Here is a 21,646-nt window from a genome sequence, read left to right as displayed (position 1 = left end):
TATATATGTATATAGCGAGAGAGAGAGAAATATGGGTATGCTTGGTACCAAACACAAAAAGTTGTGTTTGGTAGTGAGGTGTCACATCTCCCTCCACTCATTCAAATATGAGACCACATTCACATGGTTAATGAGTGGATGAGGATGTGACACATCACTACCAAACACAAAATTTGTGCTTGGTACCAAGCATACCCATATTTCTAATATATTAAAGGTTGAGATATTATAACAATTAAAATGGATGGTTAGGAGAAGGATGAGATGGAATTCTCTGATGAGTTTTTTAGGTTTTTTGTTTTTCTTTAATATATACCCAAGTAAAAGATTATTGTCTCAAATAAAGTGTTGTTTTTATTACTAATTAAGTGTATGACTGTATCGAATATTTAAAAGTGATGTTGTTCTGCAGTTATATATTTACTTATCAATTAAATGTTTTTGTTATCATTTTAATTTTGTTCTTGAGTGCCAATTGAATGCTAAATTCGGCACTAAATGCTTTTTTTATTTGTGTATCTATATTTGTTGTCTCTTGTGATTGTGACGGGTATATGCAGTTTGCAAATTGTAAGTCATCCCACTTATTGGACATGAAGTGATGTCATATATTTCCTACTAAGAATTCTAATTCTATAAAATGTCATTTATATATAGAGGTTTGCTTTGGTGCTCCGAAAATAGCCCTTATTTTCAAAATTTTAAATTTCCAAATTCTTATCTAATTGCTTTATATGCTGAAAGCTTCCGTTGCTTCTTCCCTTTCTCATCGTCAATCTCTCCCTCTCAAAATTTTTTTTTTCTGCCATTGACGCTTGTGCTCGCTCTGCCTTGCATAGAGAAATTATTTTCTTTCTCCGCTCCCTGAGAGGAGTCTCTTCCTTAGCCACGGCGAGTTCGATTGCATAGAGAAATTATTTTCTTTCTCCGCTCCCTGAGAGGAGTCTCTTCCTTAGCCACGGCGAGTTCGAACAGGATCAAGGTATGTAATCACTCATGCTCCCTGAGAGGAGTCTCTTCCTTAGCCACGGCGAGTTCGAACAGGATCAAGGTATGTAATCACTCATCAGAACCCTAACTTTTTCTCTAATTGTGGGAAAATTGATAAAAGTTGTTAGCTAATCTCTGAATGGTACTGATTTGAAATTAGGAACATTCTTTTTCCTATTTTGTTGGTTTGATTTTGTATGCGCACTTAGGGTTTATTTGGGGGTGGACAGCTTCAGTGCTCCTGAAACTGTATTTTGGAGTTCCGATGGCATTTAGAGTTCCACTGTCATTCTTGTAAATGATGTATCTTTCAAGGGCAATTAAGACCTTATTGTTTCTCATCTTCTTCTTCCCCGTCTTCTCTACCATCTGACTATCAAATTCCTCCTCTACCATCTGCATTCCTACCTCTTTCTGCTTTGGTCTAAACCATAATCGTTGCTTTTCACTTTGCCCCGTTTATTTTCTTCCTCGCCATTATTATAGGTAATAGGAATGAGAATAGTCAATTATTTGTGGGTTTTAATAAATTTTATGTCAAAACATAGACCTAGATTTTCCATTAAAAAATTGATTAAGTTTAGGAAGCTTCAGAACATGAGCAGGAGAATTGGGAACTAAATAAGTTTGGGGGAACTGGGTTTGAAGTAGTCTTAATTTGTTAAATCACACTCCTAAATTAATGATGGTTATCTAATTTTTTATGACGCATAGGAGTTTCTAGGCTTTCTCTGTAGATCTTAAAATAATTTTATTGATGGATTGTGAAGCTGTTATGTAGAATAGTAGTTTTGGACTTTAAAACAGTGACAATGGAAGAAGATAATGAAATAAAGTATGAACTTACCCTTTAATTGAAAAAAAATGAAAAACGATTTTAGGAGCACCAAAGCATTCAAACTTTATGCAAGTTTCTAATTGTTGTTGATAAAAATTGGTCAATGTTATTTATTAACTTCACAGTGGCAATTTCCCATTTGATCTGCATCGCAATATAAAAGCGCTGACAATATTACAGCAAGGATGATAGAGATAGATATTGTGTTCTTACAAAATTATGATAAATAAGAGAATAATCTAATATTACAGCAAGTGAATTATGATGAAAATTTAATGATAATTTCTGTGCACAATAATGATAAATAAGAGAATAATCTATGTTTTGCCAAATTATAACAGATTAAGAAAGTAAAGTAAATCTTGCTAGGTGTGAGGTTGACCGGCCACTTTGGAATTTTTTGCTAAAACTATGAAAACGTATATTATGCTGACATCCAACAATTAACAATGTTGCTTGTAAGAACCTTGTTTTTAGAACAATTTTTTCTATCAGTCAACAATATTTAATAGGGCTAATATTTCGCTGCATGACAAATTTTTTTACTAATGTCTTATTAATTAATATGCATGACAGGTGAATCCTGAGGCTCATCCTTAATGGAATACAAGGACATAATTCTGAATTCCTATACCACTGAAAATGAATGGTATGAGTTTTATAATTCATATGCCAATTTGAAGGGTTTTAGCATTCGAAGGGATAAAGTGAGATATGATAAAAATGGCAATCTTTATTATCGCAAATTTGTTTGTTTTAAAGAAGGAATTCGTGAAACTAAGCATATGGATAGAGCAGATAGAACATATAAAGAACGGTCATTATCCAGATGCAATTGTAATGCATGTCTTGAGATTTTTTTTTGATAACGAAACACAGAGATGGTTTGTTTATAGTTTAAGGGATATGCATAATCATGAGCTTGCAGGCCCAGATGAAGTTCCCTTTCTTCGCTCTCAACGAAGAGTTGATGATGTACAAATGGAAGAAATTCATATGCTAGCACAATGTGGCATTCCTAAAAATAAAATTATGGATTTTATGGAGTATAGAGACGGAGGTTATGAGAAGGTTGGTTTTATTAGAAAAGATATTTATAATAAGTGGGGTAAAATATCACGAAGAATAATAGAACATGGAGATGCACAAACTGTATTGAATATGATGGAACAAAGAAAAAGGAAAGATGTAGATTTTTTCTATTTGAATAAAACTGACGATGAAGGCCATCTTACACATTTGTTTTGGGCTGATTCTCAATCAAGAGTTGACTATGAAGCTTTTGGTGATGTTTTATTATTTGACAGTACTTATCGAACAAACAAATATGCCATGCCTTTCATACCATTTATTGGTTTAAACCATCACCGGAGAACAATAATATTTGGATGTGGAGTAGTTTGTAATGAGACAACTGCGAGCTATATTTGGTTGTTGAAGGCATTTAAGATGGCGATGTATCAAAAAGAACCTTTGTCTGTCATTACCGACGGTGATAGTGCTATGCGTGAAGCTATAATCACAGAGTTTCCAGACGTAAAGCATCAGTTGTGTTCTTGGCATATAGGAAAAAACTTATATGACAATATAAGAAATCATTCGGTTAGAGAAGTCTTCCAAGACCTTATTTCAAGAAAATATACAGCTGAAGTGTTTGAAAATAAATGGAAATAGCTTCTTGCTAATAAGATAGGTAATAAAGAGAAAAAATGGCTACTAAGAATGTATGAAAAAAAAATATTTATGGGCTGCTACCTACTTACATGGGCATACTTTCTTAGGTCTTAGAAGCACACAACGCAGTGAAAGTATAAATTCTATTCTGCACAAATATCTCAACTATAGCATGACTCTTGTTGATATGATTCATCACTATGATAGATGTGTATCAGGTCGAAACGAGGCAGCAGATGACTCTAAAGCCTCCCAATTTACTCCATATCTGAGAACTTGTACAAGAAAACTAGAGTTATTGTAATGACCGTAAAATTTTGATACTAATTAAAATAAATTTTTGGTATTTTAAAATATTTAATTATGATTTTTAAAAGAGTATTTGTATTTTTCTTGATTTTCTAGAATTTTCTATGATTTAAAGTCTAAGTTTTATATTTATTTAAATGGTTTTTATATTTATAAATTAATTTAGTGCAATGAAAATTTTTGGGATTTATCCGTTGGTTTACCGATACTATTACGTATTATTTTAAATAATATGTCGTATTATTATTACTATTACGTATTAATTCTTGTATTATATTGAATTATTAATTACGTATTATTTGTGTAAATTATTGTATTATTATATTATTACGTATCAGCTGTCGTATTAGCATAACTGGTACGTTTTATCGTGTAGATAATTGTCACATAATTATTTAATTTTAAATGTAAGTAAATATATTTTTATTATTAATTATTGAATTTTCTTGATAGCAAATTAGCATCATTTTGACAGTTTCATATCACACTGTTTGTATTAGCTCAAAAATGTACGTTTTATTTGTAGATAATTATTATGTAATTAGTTTTAATTTTTAAGTACCCGAATTATTTATTTAATTATTTTCGTTTAAATACCCAAACCGCATTTGAAAATAACCCCAGCTTTTGCTTTCCCGCGTCGAGCCCCATCAGCTACCTCAACAACCCCGTTCCTCCCTCCTCTTCTTTAAAACAACAACGGCTCGCAAGCGACCGCTTTCATTATTTATTTTATTTTTTCAATTTTTTTATTCATTTTTCCTTATTTAAACCACCAGCCACACCCTCCTCCTTCGTACACAACTCTCTCTCCTCTCATCTCTCTCCTCTCTGACTCTCTCTGCTCCTCTCTCTCTCGAGGTCAGGTGCTATCCGACGCAGCTGCCGCTTGCCGTTTTCCCGCGGCCGTCCTGATGCTGACTTGTGTTTCTGCAGCTCCTGATCCGCCGCTTCCAGCTACCTTTGACCAGCAGAAACGCTCGTCAGTCTCCTCCCCTCTCTCGAGCCTCCCGTAAATTCCCCTCGCATCTAGGTTCTCCTCCGAGCGAAGGCCAAGGAGCTCCGCTGACTCGCCTAAAGCGCTGAGCGTCGTCGAGCTGCCGACCGAAGCGGCCGCTCCGCCGCAACCACCATCCTGCTGGGTGCGTCTAGGAGTACCGCAACGGGCGCAGTCGCCCGACAAGGGGCAAGCTTCACGTCAGAACTGACTCCCCCCGTCAGACTCAGACCGGAGGTAAGCCGACTCGGTAGGTTTACGTCCCGTCGAAGAAGTCAATGTTCGGGGGCAAAACGAAAAACCGAGATAGCTATTCTTAGATAGTATATTTTTGATCTGAATAAAACACAATTAATTATGCATACGAACTCGTTACCCGAATAATTACACGTTACAAATATAGAACTGACGCGAACATATTGAACTACGAACTATAACGTATAGAACTGTCGTGAACGAAACGGACTGTGGACAATAACGTATGATCATTCACATTGTAATACATATACTGTGATGACCTGTACGGATTTATTTGACGAATGATACTAAAAATAATATTTTGATAATAGATACTGTAAAGATAAAATAAGATAAAATTATTTTAGATTAATTTATGATTTTTAAAGGATTTATTTGACAAAATAATCATTTTAAATAATTATAATAAATTATTTTGGTGAAAAATCATTTTAGAGTAATTATAATAAAACAATAGAATTTATTTGACAAAAGAATTATTTTAGAATAATTATAAATATTTTAAAAGAATTTATTTTAGAATAAGTATCAATTTAGAATAATTTCAGTAATTTAAGAAAGTTTTATAAAAGAAATTATTTAGAACATTTATAAATATTTTTTTAGGATTTATTTTATAAAAGGAATTATTTAGAACATTTATAAATATCTTTTAAAAGAGTTATTTTAGAAAAGGGATTATTTTGAATTTTTCATAATTTATGTTTCTTAATTTTAATTATGTGATATGTTATGATCTTGCTGTATATGATTAGTTGTGTTTATTACTCTTTGTTATGCTTGAGAACCGTTAGAAAACCATGACTAGCGTGGCCTAGTGTGTCTGGTTTAAGACTTAGAAACCTGTGTATAAGTTAGCTTAGAAAAACAAGAAGAGAGTTGGGATGGGGAAGTTAGTGTTCATGTGATCGGATAAGACTGTTGATGTATCTTCCAGGCTCGCACCAGTGAATTCGTGTAGTCACTGGGGTTGGTTTGTTGGGCTAAAGTGAATTCGTGTAGTCACTTTAGTCAGTGAATTTGTGTAGTCACCCGAGTTCTGCTTGAGTTCGGACCAGGCCGAAATCGGATTGCGTGTAGTCCTCTGACCGATTCGTGTAGCGGTATTAGATGCGCGTAGGGGATTTGTGAACAGCCAGTTATCCGATGACAGAAGTGTTGACTCTGTGTGAGATGTGACTAGTGACCTGTTATACAATGGCTAGTAGTATGACCTCGTTACTTGGATGATTAGTTTGATTGCTAGCTGTAGGACCTCGTTACCCGATCGATTTTTGATTCTTCTGATTATTATATTTTGGTGGTGGATTTCATTTAGATTATTACTATTATTATTATTATTTTTCTTGCATTGGTCGTTCGACCGTTTCTACTTTCCTTGTGGGATCTTGCCGTACGTTATGTGCGCTGACGTACACCTGTTTTCTCTGGTGTACGTCAGATTTAGAGGACGGACAGGTCCAGTATGATGATGCATTAGAGCAGGAGTATGCCCAGCCGGAGTGTCTTCCAGGTGGAACAGAAGAACAGACGGAAGCTTAACCTTTTCTTTTACGTAATCACTGATGGACACTAGATTACTTATGTAGTACCTTACCCTTTAGTCTTTCGATGGACTTAGTTATTTTGCAGTACTTCCTTCTTATTTTGTCGAAGTATATATTTTCCTATTTTAGTTGGACTGTTTTGTAATAAGGGCATGTTTGACCCAAACTTTGTGTCTTGGATGATATTTCAGTTGTGATATGTATATTTTTTGTCTGTGTTGTTTATTATATTCTCGCTACTGTGATTGGGGACCTGTGCCTTTGCATTGTATTGTTTCCAGACGCTTAGCGTATTAGGTTGAGAAGAAAAGAAAAAAAATGATAGTGTATATTTCTTCTTAATCTAATACGTCGCGGGCTTGTTCACATTCCGATTCCCGGTATTTTGGGAAGTGGGGCGTGACAGGTTTTATTGGTGGCCTATGCAGGTCAAGGTCCCGGTCACGATCCCGATTTCCTACCAGTGAGAATATAATGAATAATTTAGACGCATATCATATTTCATCCGTAAGACTATACTTAGCCTTTATCCTAGTATCTTGACCAATCTTGTTTCCGTCCCTACCTTAACCAATTTCGATTTTGATCTTAACTTGATTTTTCCTGCAATAATTTTGATCCTTGTTGCCTTCCCTTCAGAACCATGGTGGGTACACGTAGCAATGGTAACCCGTCCAGTAGTGATGTCCCTCCGCCCGAAGTGGACCCACGCCAACTTTTGGCAATGATTCAGGGACTAGCGACGAATCAACAGCATTTGGCTGGGAACTTGCAGCGGGAGCCTCACCAGCCTCCCCCTCGTACAGAACCTGGTGTTAGGGAGTTTCGGTATATGCGACCTCCTTCTTTCTCCGGTGCCGAAGGATCTCTAGCAGCAGAAGAGTTCCTGAAAGTTACCGAGACTATCCTTACGGTGACCCGCATTGCTCCTGCAGAGTGGGTAGACCTTATGGATGTCCAGCTCACAGATACAGCTCGAATCTGGTGGGCTGCTGAGAAGACACACCTAGAGAGGCCGATTCTGTGGGAGACGTTCATTGATCGCTTCAATAGGAAGTATTTTCCTCAATCGGCCCGAGATGAGCTCCTGCGTAAATTTGTCGAGCTCAAGCAAGGGGGTCGATCAGTCGACGAGTATGAGGCTGAATTTTCTTCCTTGAGCCGATATGCTCCACACTTGGTCACAGACCCCACTATCAGGAGGCACCAGTTCCAGAAAGGTCTGGACAAGTATATCAGATTGGCTTTGGCTGGTAGGGCTCTCACGACTCACGACGCCGTATTGGATGCAGCACGTGAGATTGAGAGCGTGCAGAAGGAACCAGAAGATTCACACTTGATTCAGAGTAGGACACCAACAGCTCCGACCCGAAGTGTCGAGCGTCTCCCTCCGAGACAGCAGCAGCAGAACCCGCAGAGGCAGCAGCATTCTCAGCGTCAGCCATTTCATCAGAGTCACCCTTATCAGCGCCCGGGAGTGCAGACTCGCGGCCAGCCTTCGGTGAGGTGTTCCTATTGTAGCTACCCTGGTCATACTCAGCAGGATTGCCCTAGGCGTCTTCATCTATGCTTCAGCTATGGGTCCCCCGACCATATGAGTCAAGATTGTCCTCAGAAACAGCAGGCTCGTTTGCCCCCACCTCCAGTTCGAGCAGCTCCTCCAGCTCCACCTCGACCTGCACCAGCAGCACAGCCCCAGCACAGATCCTACCCTCGAACTGGACCTCTCCCTCCACAACAACAGCTTTATCAGGAAGCACAAACGCAGCAACCTCCACGTCAAACATTCATGATGTCAGCTGTGGAAGCTGAGGCGAACGATCAAGTTATCACTGGTAAGAACTGTTCATTCTTAGTTTTACTTGCATATGAATTTTTCCTTATCTAGCCTTACCTGATGAAAGCATGATAGGAATTGTTATGAGTACTAAGCTTAGTCGTAATTACCCTCTCCTAAAATAGGCAAGGTCCTTGTTTCCTCTGTTCCGGCTTTATCACTCTTTGATTCTGGGGCTTCCCATTGTTTCTTATCTCGTCGATTTGCGACCGCCCACTCTCTTCCTATAACTCCTCTGACCACAGGCTGGAATATCAATACTGGCAGTGGTGTTTTAGTAGCGTCCAGTGGTTATGAATCATGCCCTGTAGTCATCAGCGGGAGAGAGCTCTTTGCAGATTTCCTGGTGATTGATCTGCCGAGTTTCGATGCAGTATTTGGAATGGATTGGTTGGGATCGTTCTTTGCCACCATTGATTGTCGTCGTCGGAGCGTAGTATTCGAGATACCGGATCACCCGAGGTTTGAATTCCTCAGTGGTAGTACATCGGCTGGACCGGTAGAGTATAGAGCTAGACCGAAGAAGGCGACGTTTGTTGCTATGCAGGTGGAACCCGAGAAGCCAATTGTAGTTCGGGAATTTGAAGATGTGTTTCCCGACGATATTTATGGGTTGCCACCGGATCGAGCAATTGAGTTTTCCATAGAATTAAAGCCTGGAACTGCTCCGATCTCCAAGACTCCTTATCGTATGCCTCCAGCTGAGTTGGCCGAGCTTCGGACTCAGTTGGATGATCTTTTGCAGAGAGGCTTGATACGACCCAGTGTATCGGCCTGGGGAGCACCTGTGTTGCTTGTGGGAAAGAAGGATGGATCCAAGCGGATGTGCATCGACTACCGGGAGTTGAATGCTGTGACAGTGAAGAATAAGTATCCTCTTCCCCGTATTGATGATATCTTTGACCAATTGGGAGGATCGAGAGTATTTTCTAAGCTGGATCTACGGAGTGGATATCACCAGGTGAAAGTCAAGGACTCTAATGTTCCCAAGACTGCGTTCCGGACAAGATATGGACATTATGAGTTCTTAGTGATGTCGTTTGGTGTGACTAATGCGCCAGCGACATTTATGAACCTGATGAATCTGGTATTCTATGATGTGCTGGACAAGTTTGTAGAAGTCTTTATCGATGATATCCTGGTGTACTCTAAGAATGAAGCAAAGCATGCAGAGCACTTGCGGTACGTACTGAAGACCTTGAGAGAGCATCGACTATTCGCCAAGTATAGTAAGTGTCAGTTTTGGCTAGATCGTATAGCGTTTCTGGGACACGTGGTGTCAGGAGGCGGCATATCAGTGGATCCGGAGAAGGTATCTGTAGTGAAAGATTGGCCTACCCCTAAGTCGGTGTCCGACATTAAGAGCTTCCTGGGATTAGCTGGATATTATCGACGTTTCATCAAGGATTTCTCGAAGATTGCGGAACCGATGACGCTTCTTACGAGGAAAGATATTAAATTCGTCTGGTCCGAAGCTTGTGAGCAGGCGTTTGAGGAGTTAAAGTCTCAATTGATTTCTGCCCCGGTATTGACGATACCAGATAAGAGTGGAAACTTTGAGGTGTTTTGCGACGCATCAGGAAGACGATTGGGATGCGTACTTCAGCAAGATGGTCATGTGGTAGCGTATGCGTCTCGTCAGTTAAAGAAGCATGAGCAGAATTACCCTACCCACGACCTGGAGTTAGCAGCTGTGATTTTTTCTCTTAAGCTTTGGAGACATTATCTGTTGGGAGAGCAAGTGAAGGTATTCACTGACCACAAGAGCTTGAAGTATATATTTACTCAGAAGGAGCTCAACATGAGACAACGTAGATGGTTAGAACTGATGGTAGATTACAACATTGACCTTCAGTACCACCCTGGCAAGGTTAATGTAGTACCAGATGCTTTGAGCCGTTTGCCAGCAATCATGACCCTCACGGCTCAGTGGAAACTTCAGCAGGAAGTGAGAGATATGAGTATAGAAGTTTTTCTTCTAGGAGTCACCGTTTTCTTGATGAATCTTCAGATTCAATCGACATTGGTCGAGCGAATCAAGGCTGCATAATCAGGTGACTCATTTCTTCAGAAGTGCAGAGAGTTAGCATCGTCTGGTCTTCGGCCAGAATTTGTTGTTCATGAGGACGGATCCTTACGATTTGGGAGTCGTATCTGCGTACCAGAAGGAGATGTTCGAGAGGAGATATTACGGGAAGCTCACAGCTCACCGTACTCTATTCACCCTGGAGGTACGAAGATGTACAAGGATCTGAAACTAAACTTTTGGTGGCGTGGTATGAAGAGAGTTGTGGCTCGTAGTGTGGCGAAGTGCCTTGTATGTCAGCAGGTGAAGGCAGAGCATCAGTGCATCGCAGGCCTTTTGCAACCATTGCCTATTCCAGAATGGAAGTGGCAACATGTTACCATGGACTTTGTTACTGGCTTACCTCGGAGTACTAGACAGAATGATGCTATTTGGGTGATCGTAGATCGATTAACCAAATCGGCTCACTTTATTCCATTCCGAGTAGGACAGTCAACAGAATATCTTGCTCAGAGATACATGGAAGAGATCGTACGATTGCACGGAGTTCCAGTATGCATCGTTTCGGATCGCGATACCCGATTTATTTCAGAATTCTGGAAGAGTTTGCAGGCGAGTCTTGGGACCAATCTCAGTTTCAGCACAGCTTATCATCCTCAGACCGATGGGCAATCAGAGAGGACCATTCAGATTTTGGAGGATATGCTTAGAGCCTGTATGCTTGACTTTCACGGGTCATGGGAAGATCACTTGCATTTGGTTGAGTTTTCATACAACAATAGCTTCCAGGCTAGTATTGGAATGGCTCATTTCGCGGCATTATATGGGAGGAAGTGTCGCTCTCCTTTAAGTTGGGACGATATTGGTGAACGAGAGATTTTTGGGCCAGAGTTGATTGACAAGTCAGTTGATGCCGTCAGAATCATCCGAGAATGACTTCGCATAGCAGAGGACCGATTCAAGCATTGGGCGGATGCGAAGCGTCGACATTTGGAGTTTCAGCCAGGAGACCATGTATTCCTAAAGATTTCCCCCAACCGAGGTAACATTCGCTTTGGAATGCGTGGGAAGTTGAGTCCACGATATGTGAGACCTTTTGACGTACTAGAGAGAGTTGGAGAAGTGGCGTATCGACTTGCATTACCACCCGCATTGGCTGGAGTGCATGACGTATTCCACATTTCTCAGTTGCGGAGATATGTCGGAGATCCGAGTCATATCGTAGATTTCTAGGAGATTGAGGTGCAACCTGATTTGACATACAAGAAGCCGCCTGTGGCGATTTTAGACCGAAGAGAGAAGACTCTCCGGAACATGACCGTCACGCTCGTTCGTGTGATGTGGCACCCAGATTCTCCTGGCGAGTCGACTTGGGAGACTGAGTCTGAAATGAGACAACGATACCCTCATCTGTTTTCTGAATCTTAGTTGTTACATCTTGTACTTTACCCTGTATTGTTCTTGTCCTACTTTCTCCCTGCTTATGAATATGCAGTTATTTGAATCATTCTCTATATGTGTTGAGAGATCCCTGTCCTTGGGTTCTTTATACATCACTATTATTTTAATTCCGAGGACGGAATTTGTTTTAAGGGGGGTAGAATGTAATGACCGTAAAATTTTGATACTAGTTAAAATAAATTTTTGGTATTTTAAAATATTTAATTATGATTTTTAAAAGAGTATTTGTATTTTTCTTGATTTTCTAGAATTTTCTATGATTTAAAGTCTAAGTTTTATATTTATTTAAATGGTTTTTATATTTATAAATTAATTTAGTGCAATGAAAATTTTTAGGATTTATCCGTTGTGTTACTGATACTATTACATATTAATTTAAATAATACGTCGTATTATTATTACTATTACGTATTAATTCTTGTATTATATTAAATTATTAATTACGTATTATTTGTGTAAATTATTGTATTATTACGTATCAGCTGTCGTATTAGCATAACTGGTACGTTTTATCGTGTAGATAATTGTCACATAATTATTTCATTTTAAACATAAGTAAATATATTTTTATTATTAATTATTTCCGTTTAATTGTACAATACAGGTATATTTTCGACAGTTTCATATCAACTATTGTATTAGCTCAAAATGTACGTTTTTACTTATAGATAATTATTATGTAATTAGTTTAATTTTTAAGTACCCGAAATTATTTATTTTAATTATTTTCGTTTAAATACCCGAACCCATTTGAAAATAACCCCAGCTTTTGTTTCCCACGTCGAACCCCCATCAGCTACCCCAACAACCCCGTTCTCTCCATCCTCTTCTTTTCAAAAAAATGGCTTCAAGCGCACCGCATTCATTAATTTATTTTATTTTTTTCAATTTTTTTATTCATTTTTTCCCTTATTTAAACCCCACCCAGCCCCCTCTCTCCTTCGTACACAACTCTCTCTCTCTCTCTCTCTCTCTCTCCCCTTCTCTCTCTCTTTTTCTCTCCCTCCTCCGACGAAGACCAGCGAGTTCCGCCTCCCCTAAGCGCTCTGTCGAGCTGCCACCAGCGCCGCCCAGCCAGCAACCACCCCGCTGCTTGTCTACAGTACCGCGCCAGCCCGACAGCAGCCTTCCATGTCCAGAAACTCCGCCCCGTCAGCCTCAGACCCACCGTCGAAGTCGAATCGTTCGACAAAAACCCGAGGCAATATCCCTATTCTTGCTCAGTATAATTTTAGATTGATCACAAATTTATTTTACATACGAACTCGTTACCGAATAATTATTCGTTACAAATACGGAACTGTCGTGAACATATTGGACTGAGAACTATAACGTATAGAACTGTTGTGAACGAAATGGACTGTGGACAATAATGTATGACCATTCATATTGTAATACATATACTGTGATGACTTGCACGGATTTATTTGACGAATGATACTAAAAATAATATTTTGATAATAGATACTGTAAAGATAAAATAAAATAAAATTATTTTAGATTAATTTATAATTTTAAAGAATTTTATTGACAAAATAATCAATTTAAAATAATTACTATTTTGGTGAAAAATCATTTTAGAGTAATTATAATAAAACAATAGAATTTATTTGACAAAAGAATTATTTTAGAATAATTATAATTTAAAAGAATTTATAAGTATCAATTTAGAATAATTTCAGTAATTTAAGAAAGTTTTATAAAAGAAATTATTTAGAACATTTATAAATATTTTTTTAGGATTTATTTTATAAAAGGAATTATTTAGAACATTTATAAATATCTTTTAAAAGAGTTATTTTAGAAAAGGGATTATTATGAATTTTTCATAATTTATGTTTCTTAATTTTAATTATGTGATATGTTATGATCTTGCTGTATATGATTAGTTGTGTTTATTACTCTTTGTTATGCTTGAGAACCGTTAGAAAACCATGACTAGTGTGGCCTAGTGTGTCCGGTTTAAGACTTAGAAACCTGTGTATAAGTTAGCTTAGAAAAAACAAGAGAGTTGGGATGGGGAAGTTAGTGTTCATGTGATCGGATAAGACTGTTGATGTATCTTCCAGGCTCACACCAGTGAATTCGTGTAGTCACTGGGGTTGGTTTGTTGGGCTAAAGTGAATTCGTGTAGTCACTTTAGTCAGTGAATTTGTGTAGTCACCCGAGTTCTGCTTGAGTTCGGACCAGGCCGAAATCGGATTGCGTGTAGTCCTCTGACCGATTCGTGTAGCGGTATTGGATGCGCGTAGGGGATTTGTGAACAGCCAGTTATCCGATGACAGGAGCGTTGACTCTGTGTGAGATGTGACCAGTGACCTGTTATACAATGGCTAGTAGTATGACCTCGTTACTTGGATGATTAGTTTGATTGCTAGCTGCAGGACCTCGTTACCCGATCGATTTTTGATTCTTCTGATTATTATATTTTGGTGGTGGATTTCATTTAGATTATTACTATTATTATTATTATTGTTCTTGCATTGGTCGTTCGACCGTTTCTACTTTCCTTGTGGGATCTTGCCGTACGTTATGTGCGCTGACGTACACCTGTTTTCTCTGGTGTACGTCAGATTTAGAGGACGGACAGGTCCAGTATGATGATGCATTAGAGCAGGAGTATGCCCAGCCGGAGTGTCTTCCAGGTGGAACAGAAGAACAGACGGAAGCTTAACCTTTTCTTTTACGTAATCACTGATGGACACTAGATTACTTATGTAGTACCTTACCCTTTAGTCTTTCGATGGACTTAGTTATTTTGCAGTACTTCCTTCTTATTTTGTCAGACTATGTATTTTCTTATTTTAGTTGAACTGTTTGTAATAAGGGCATGTTTGACCCAAACTTTGTGTCTCGGATGATATTTCAGTTGTGATATGTATATTTTTTGTCTGTGTTGTTTATTATATTCTCGCTACTGTGATTGGGGACCTGTGCCTTTGCATTGTATTGTTTCCAGACGCTTAGCGTATTAGGTTGAGAAGAAAAGAAAAAAAATGATAGTGTATATTTCTTCTTAATCTAATACGTCGCGGGCTTGTTCACGTTCCGATTCCCGGTATTTTGGGAAGCGGGGCATGACAGTTATATGTTGCTGATGTTTATACACGTGCTATTTTTGATCTAATTCAAATTGACATGCAAAAAGGAAAAAAATATTGTATCGTAGGGCACAACATTGTGGACGGACTTCACAACTTTGTTATCACAATTGACTCAAATCCAGAGGTGCGCACAATAGTTTGTTGTAAATGGGAAAATGGAAAGTTAGTCAAGTTAGCATGTGAATGCTTGCAACTAGAAACAAAAGGAACACCGTGCAGTCATATGTTTTCCTTAATGAAATATTTAAATATTACATCATTTCCGGAGTGTTGTATTTGGCCACGGTGGACTAAAAATGTTAAAGCTGGATTTGCTTCTGATAGACATGGCATAGTGAATGAAGTCTCAGATCATGCAATTAGAAACCAAAAATTGCTGAAACTAGCAAAACAAGTGTGTTATAAGACAGCTAAGTCCGAAGATCAATTTTCTGAGCTTATGAATTTTCTTAATAGCAAATTAGCATCATTTAAACTGAAGGAAAATAAATCTGAAGCATATAATGATTATAACTCAGATAATGGAACATGTGAGATAAATGTAGATGAGGATGGAGATACAACAATCGTGCTAGATCCCATCCGAGCAAAGACGAAAGGCGCACCCAGAAAAAGATTGAAGGCATACAGTAAAAAACGAACTAACCGCTGTGGCATGTGCAACCAACAATGTCATAATATTCGGAGCTGTCCAAGTATTTCAGTAAACAACATTGACAAACAAGAGGTGAATAACGACACTGGGTAATTCTAATTAGATTATGATCATTACATTTTTTTGCGTATTCTCTTATCTAAAATGTAAAAATAATTAATGTTTTTCAATTACAGGCGATATTTTCCATCTGATAAGACATGGTCACAAGAAGACTACAACCTGCATTGATTGGAAACAACTTTATCTTGAAAACTTTGCACATTCTAGGTATATAATATTATTATACATGCTTATGGTTTATCTTATGGCTTATTATTGTATCTGAATCTGAATGTGAATGTTTCTTATTCCCAGATGCTTGGAAGGTCTTACGAATTCTTTTCAACAAAGATTACAAGATTGGTATTTATGAATGTGGAAGGCAGTGAAACAAGATTGGTATTTGTGAATTAACAGAGCGAATGGGAAGATTAAGAGATAACTGAAGAGAAAAGGCTAATGAGGTGGCCCTAAGAGATTTGGAAGCGAGGATTGTTCTTGATTATTTCATCTCCTATACCTGGACAATTTCTGGACTCTGCTTTTTGTGTTTGGAATAATGCTAGCTAGACTACACTCTCATGTTATTCTGTCTTAAACTTTAGTTTTTTTGACATGTTATTCTGCTTATTGGATTCATTATAATGAAAATAAAGCAAACAAGCTATCTCTTTCATTCTGTTAAACTTAATAGGGTTCAAATTTTGGATTTGTGATGGATGAACCGTTGAATGTATCATATGTCTTAGAAGTGTGTCTCAAGCATTAATTTCTCTGTTTCTTTCTTTCATGTGGTAATTATGTAGTAGTTGCTAGCTAATTCTGGTAATGCGTGGAGCTACTTTCAGATTAAAGCTTCAAACAATTTGTTTTAAAATTTATGCAGGCAAATATCTGTTTTCATTCCAGAACCTTGGTTTACTGTTTCTTCTGTAACTTCCATGCAAGCTCTCAGCTGATCGGTGTTCTTGTAGCTCTGGGCGTTTTTATGGATGATTTCCAATTAATGCTCAGTTTTCGCATATGGTTTCTTATGCAAGAGCTAATTGTATTGGTCGTTAATGTCTTCTAAATTGTTGGCTGCTTTGAATATAGCGCACAACTATTGGGCGTTTTAATGCTGCTTTGAATTTAGCTGCATTAACTCCTCCACCTCCAGGTTTTAATCGCCTGGACAAGTACCACTTTGAGTCATTCGAATTGACAACTCACTTATGGATACATTAGTTAACGATAGTGATGATATTTGTATTCATAGTAGATGATATTTGTCATAGAGAGTTCATTAATATAACTCAACGCCTTTTCAAAATAATGAATGTGAGTATTTAGTATGTACTTACAAAATTCATGCTAACTGTTTTGTATTGTGATTCAACCATTCCACCAAGCATCGAGTTTAGGATTTGGAACTTCCTGATTTGAGGGAGCATAACAACAACATACCAATGATTTCCTTCACTAACACCTATAAAAACATGGATAATAAAAAAAGACTTAGTCATAGAATTATCAACTGAATTATTTGAGAAACTTTGTAGGGAATATAAACATAATAGTAAATATACCATATCAGATGACATTATTTCACGAACATCATTAGCATATTTTTTTATATTATGAAATGATGATGTTACTCCTTGTTGCACATTTCTTTGAAGCAAGCCATACGCGAAGCATGATTGATAGCTAATCTTATTGTTGTCGAAGTTCTGATTACTGCTTCGTAGTCTAAGCAAATATGTATATGCATCAATTATCTGAAAAATATAATTTTAATTCACCAAGTTACTACTTACATTCACCAAACCAAAGTCACAATGCAAAGAATAACTTTACGATTACCACAAATGCATTTGATTTTGTATAGAATAAAGAATAAGTACCTCATTTGATAACCATGCATCAATTCCAAAGTTTCCACTTGCAAGCAAAGGCTTCAAATATTCTCCAGTGAGAATGATATCACCTATTTGAACAAAAGACTTAATTTTCTCTCCTTTCCTTATACATGCCTTGTAATAAGTTATAGCAATAACTTCATCTTGTGTAAGTCCTAGAGGTAGTAAGTCAGGATCTTCCTTTTCTGCTCCCTGAAAAGCAGATATGATTTTCTCTTCATGTGAATGTTTATTACGTTGGCACATGTTGATAGTATCCTCAACTTCCTTTGATTTTTTTTGTGCAAATGACATTTTTTTCTGTACACTTCTTAATGGTTTCATATTTTCTAATGTAGTTTGATGCTTCTTGCTGCTTTCCCTTTGCTCATGATGAGGTGACATATAAGTCTCACCATTCATCCACTCTGAATCCATATTAAGAGGTTCCATATTTAAATCTACATGAACACTATTTTCTCCGATGTTACTACCATGGCTAAGTGGATTTCTCCTTTCTTTTTCAAATGATTCTCCTTTAAGACTAATGCAAATATTGCATAATTTTTCTTCAATTCTCTGCATATGATTCTAGAAACAGAGGTGATAAAAAATTAAGTTAGGATATGTGTAAAAAAGAAGTTTACAAGTAATATAATGCATAACCAAAATTTTAACCTTTGAATATAATTTGCTTTCTCTGATGTCGGATTTGAGCGTGGAAACATCATCTCTCATCTCGAAGATAGCTTGTGTAATTTCAAGCATAATTTTTTTTATATTATTTTCTAAGCAATGCACACTCCGTTCAATTGAAGCCATACGAAATGATAGCATATGTTTGTCAATGTCATCAAATGTTTCATCTGAAACCTCATCTTTTTCCTCGTCCTCTTCGTCTTTTTCCTTCTCCTCCTTCGCCTCTTTTTTTTCTTCTCCATGATTTGGCCTCAAGCTTTGACCAGCTTGACCATTGAATTTATTTTCAAAAGTAGCATAATGTTCCTAAAAACATATTTACAAAGATAAAATTAAATATAATAAAAAGTTTAAGTGGGTACTAAGCTAGATTAAATCTAAATAAAGAATCAATAGTTAAACCTCACATACCTTTTGATTGGATGTTGTTGAAATCTAAAAAAAGAATCAATAGTTAAACCTCACATACCTTTTGATTGGATGTTGTTGTATGTTGTCCTTCTGAAGCCTGAGTTGTTTCTTGTTGCATGTAAGGCATCGCTAAATCAAATACTACTACTAGCTATAAGAAAGAACATTAATAATGCACATTTGGTTTTAATAATATAAAATAATCCAATAACCAAACTAATTATCTACCTTTTTTTTTGTAATTCATGATACATTTTGTTATCAGCACGACCAAATAAATTTTCATAGTTCTCTCTTGATGCACATCGCTTCTCAGTCCAATGTGCCATTATTGGAAGACTTTTAGCATTGTAATCAAAGTCATTACCCGGAAATCTGAAGTGCTCATAATACCACAGCTAATATAAATGACAAGCATATATAGTTATTATAAGATAAAATAGTAAAAACAAAAATATTAGCTCACTTAAATTAAAGAATTTACCTGTAACAGAAGCATACACCCATTTATGTACTTCGCATTTTTTTCCTCTGACTTGTAATGCTTGAAAATAAAAAGTCAAGAGTGAATCTAGCCCAATTGTATGAAGAGATTTTTTTAAATGATCGTCTGCTCCATCAGATGAACCAATACAATTTATAAGGTGTCGGATTGTAATTTTCTTCGTGAATGGTTCAACATAATATTTCAAATTTTCCGGGTCAACACTTTCATTGCAAAGCATAACAATATCACCTTCAGCACGTAATCCCATCAAGTAAACGACATCCTTTTCTGATAGTGACACCTCGTAATCTCTTATTTTAATTATACGTGTTTCTATATTTACCTTAATCATTAACCAATAACAAAGGCAACGACGCATTCTTATATCAGGAATATATAAAATACCTCCCAAACCCATATCCACTATCGCTTGTTTTTGTACATTTGTTAAGCCACTTACGATATTGAACATTTTTGTTGGATTGCAATAAATACCAATAGACTCCTCTCTGACATTTTCTACATTTCAATTAAATATCAAAAATAAGTACAAGAAAAATAAAATTATAACTCCTAAATAAATCGCTTAAATATATGTGATTGTGACTTTTTTTTCTTTCAAAGAAGTCAATAAAAGTTTATAGTTGTATCACAGACAATTCCATATGGTAGATCACATCAATTTACTAGTTCAGCATCATATAATTTTTAAGTATTAGATGATGAAATTTATGACTCTTTGGACTATGAACTGAAACTAAAAGTCTTTAATTTTGCACCATGGCCATATGTTCATGTGTGATAGAGAAAGTGCATGCATGCAAGCTGTAAGAACTTCTGTAGTAAAAATTGTAGCCATCTTTTAATTAGCTTATAAACATGGAGATTATGTTTTTAATTTAGTAACTAAAGCGACTACATCATTCTATATAATTAAAAAAATTTAACCGAAAGTTGCTGTTGTGAAAGCTACTACATCTACAACGAAAGCAACGAAAGCGACTACATCAAACTAAATAATTAAAAAATTTAAGCATAAGTTGCTGCAACTATATGTCAGGCGCCTAATATTCGTTTGTCCCAACACTAATTAAAGACAATAGATCATATTACATAATTAACATTTTTTAAAAATGAAAAAGACTTACCTTTCATGGCCTTCACGAGATTTTTTGGAGACGGCGATCGAGTGCGGATCGGCGTGAGCGTCATCTTCTCCAAAATAGTTTAGACACTAAAGAGTTTAATATAAAGTCGAAGAGCTGAAAGCCTGAACTTAAGCTGCGTCTTCTTCCAGGTAAAAAATTAGGGTTTCGTTTTCCCTCTATTTTCTGTGAGTTATCGATAATATTTTGCTTTGTTTGATTGATTTGTTTTTCGGAGCAAATAGTTTTTTTTTTCTACAGGCGGAGCGTGACTTGATAAGGCGGTAAAAAATTATAACGTGAATTGGAGAATTCTAACTAATCATAAATTCTGTTTTCTTCTAAATTGTATTTCCTAAAATAACCTTTTTACCTATAGTTAATTACAATTTTAGGTGTGGAACACCTCCTAACCGCCAAATCTATCCACCTAAAAATATGAGAGCTATTTTTAAGGAAATTATTTACAGATATGCCACCAGTGCTCCAACAAATCTTTAGGGAGCACCGAAGCTGTAGGCTTATATATATTGGTTCTGTAAATGATATTTTAATAACATTCTCAAAGTGAATGAAGCAATTAATAAATGTTGCTGGATTCATGGGTAAAAGAGCAATTTGTTTGGATGAAAGTTTTTAAACTTCATTCGGTATCCTTTACTGTTCATATTTTCTTAGAAGAAAATGTATACAAAGTGGATTAAAATTTTCAGAGTTCTCGCTAAAGGCCCCTCTCATTCATATGCACGCGACATACATTCTTATCATATGTGCGTGCATGTATTGCGTGTGTGCTGCCTAACTATTAACAAAATTATTTTTGGAGAAAACAACATGTCCACGTATAAAAAGAATTTTGAATAAAAAATAAATATGTCCGCATGCACGTATACTAAGCTCATATGAACGAATGATTTACTATTTTTCGAAAGTAGTCATCTATGAGGTTCCGTATTTAATCCATTTTGCTCCCCAAATAAGCCCATTATCTGCATATGACCTCATAGTTAAACAAAACGTCAGCCATGCACAACATGGTGAACTAGAACTCAATTATATATATATCTCGTCATTCAAATAAAGGAGCATCAAACTGGTACAAACCATCTAAGAGACCAATATAATCTTAAAGCCTACTTGAATTACTAGTAACTTTAGTTATTGCAAATTCATATTAAAACTCTCTATATTAAAATCAAAACAGACCACCACACTGGTAAGAGACCTCACACCCCTCAAGCGGGTTTATCACGAGAGTATGCGTGGGCCTCGAGATGAACAGCGGC

General features: G+C 36.7%; 2 protein-coding genes and 1 long non-coding RNA gene across 3 annotated transcripts; 2 read left to right on the top strand and 1 right to left on the bottom strand.

Annotated features, from left to right (window-relative positions):
* On the top strand, nucleotides 7,257-10,500 carry LOC109841648. Its single transcript, XM_020410597.1, has 2 exons — nucleotides 7,257-8,448; nucleotides 8,576-10,500. The coding sequence occupies exons 1-2, from the start codon at nucleotides 7,257-7,259 to the stop codon at nucleotides 10,498-10,500; spliced, it is 3,117 nt and encodes a 1,038-aa protein (XP_020266186.1).
* On the top strand, nucleotides 15,769-16,414 carry LOC109843757. Its single transcript, XR_002247787.1, has 3 exons — nucleotides 15,769-15,785; nucleotides 15,873-15,966; nucleotides 16,054-16,414. It is a non-coding gene; the product is annotated as an uncharacterized LOC109843757 (long non-coding RNA).
* Nucleotides 16,797-19,229, bottom strand: LOC109841646. Its single transcript, XM_020410596.1, has 5 exons — nucleotides 18,787-19,229; nucleotides 18,280-18,623; nucleotides 17,625-18,195; nucleotides 17,185-17,498; nucleotides 16,797-16,908 (listed from the first exon to the last, which is right to left on the bottom strand). Exons 1-5 carry the CDS (start codon nucleotides 18,853-18,855, stop codon nucleotides 16,797-16,799), a joined length of 1,410 nt encoding a protein of 469 aa, XP_020266185.1. The 5' UTR covers nucleotides 18,856-19,229.

Source organism: Asparagus officinalis, chromosome 5, assembly GCF_001876935.1.
Source record: "Asparagus officinalis chromosome 5, Aspof.V1, whole genome shotgun sequence".
NCBI classification, from domain to species: domain Eukaryota; kingdom Viridiplantae; phylum Streptophyta; class Magnoliopsida; order Asparagales; family Asparagaceae; genus Asparagus; species Asparagus officinalis.
Note: the sequence above shows the minus strand (reverse complement) of the source record. Positions and strands in the feature narration are given on the sequence as shown.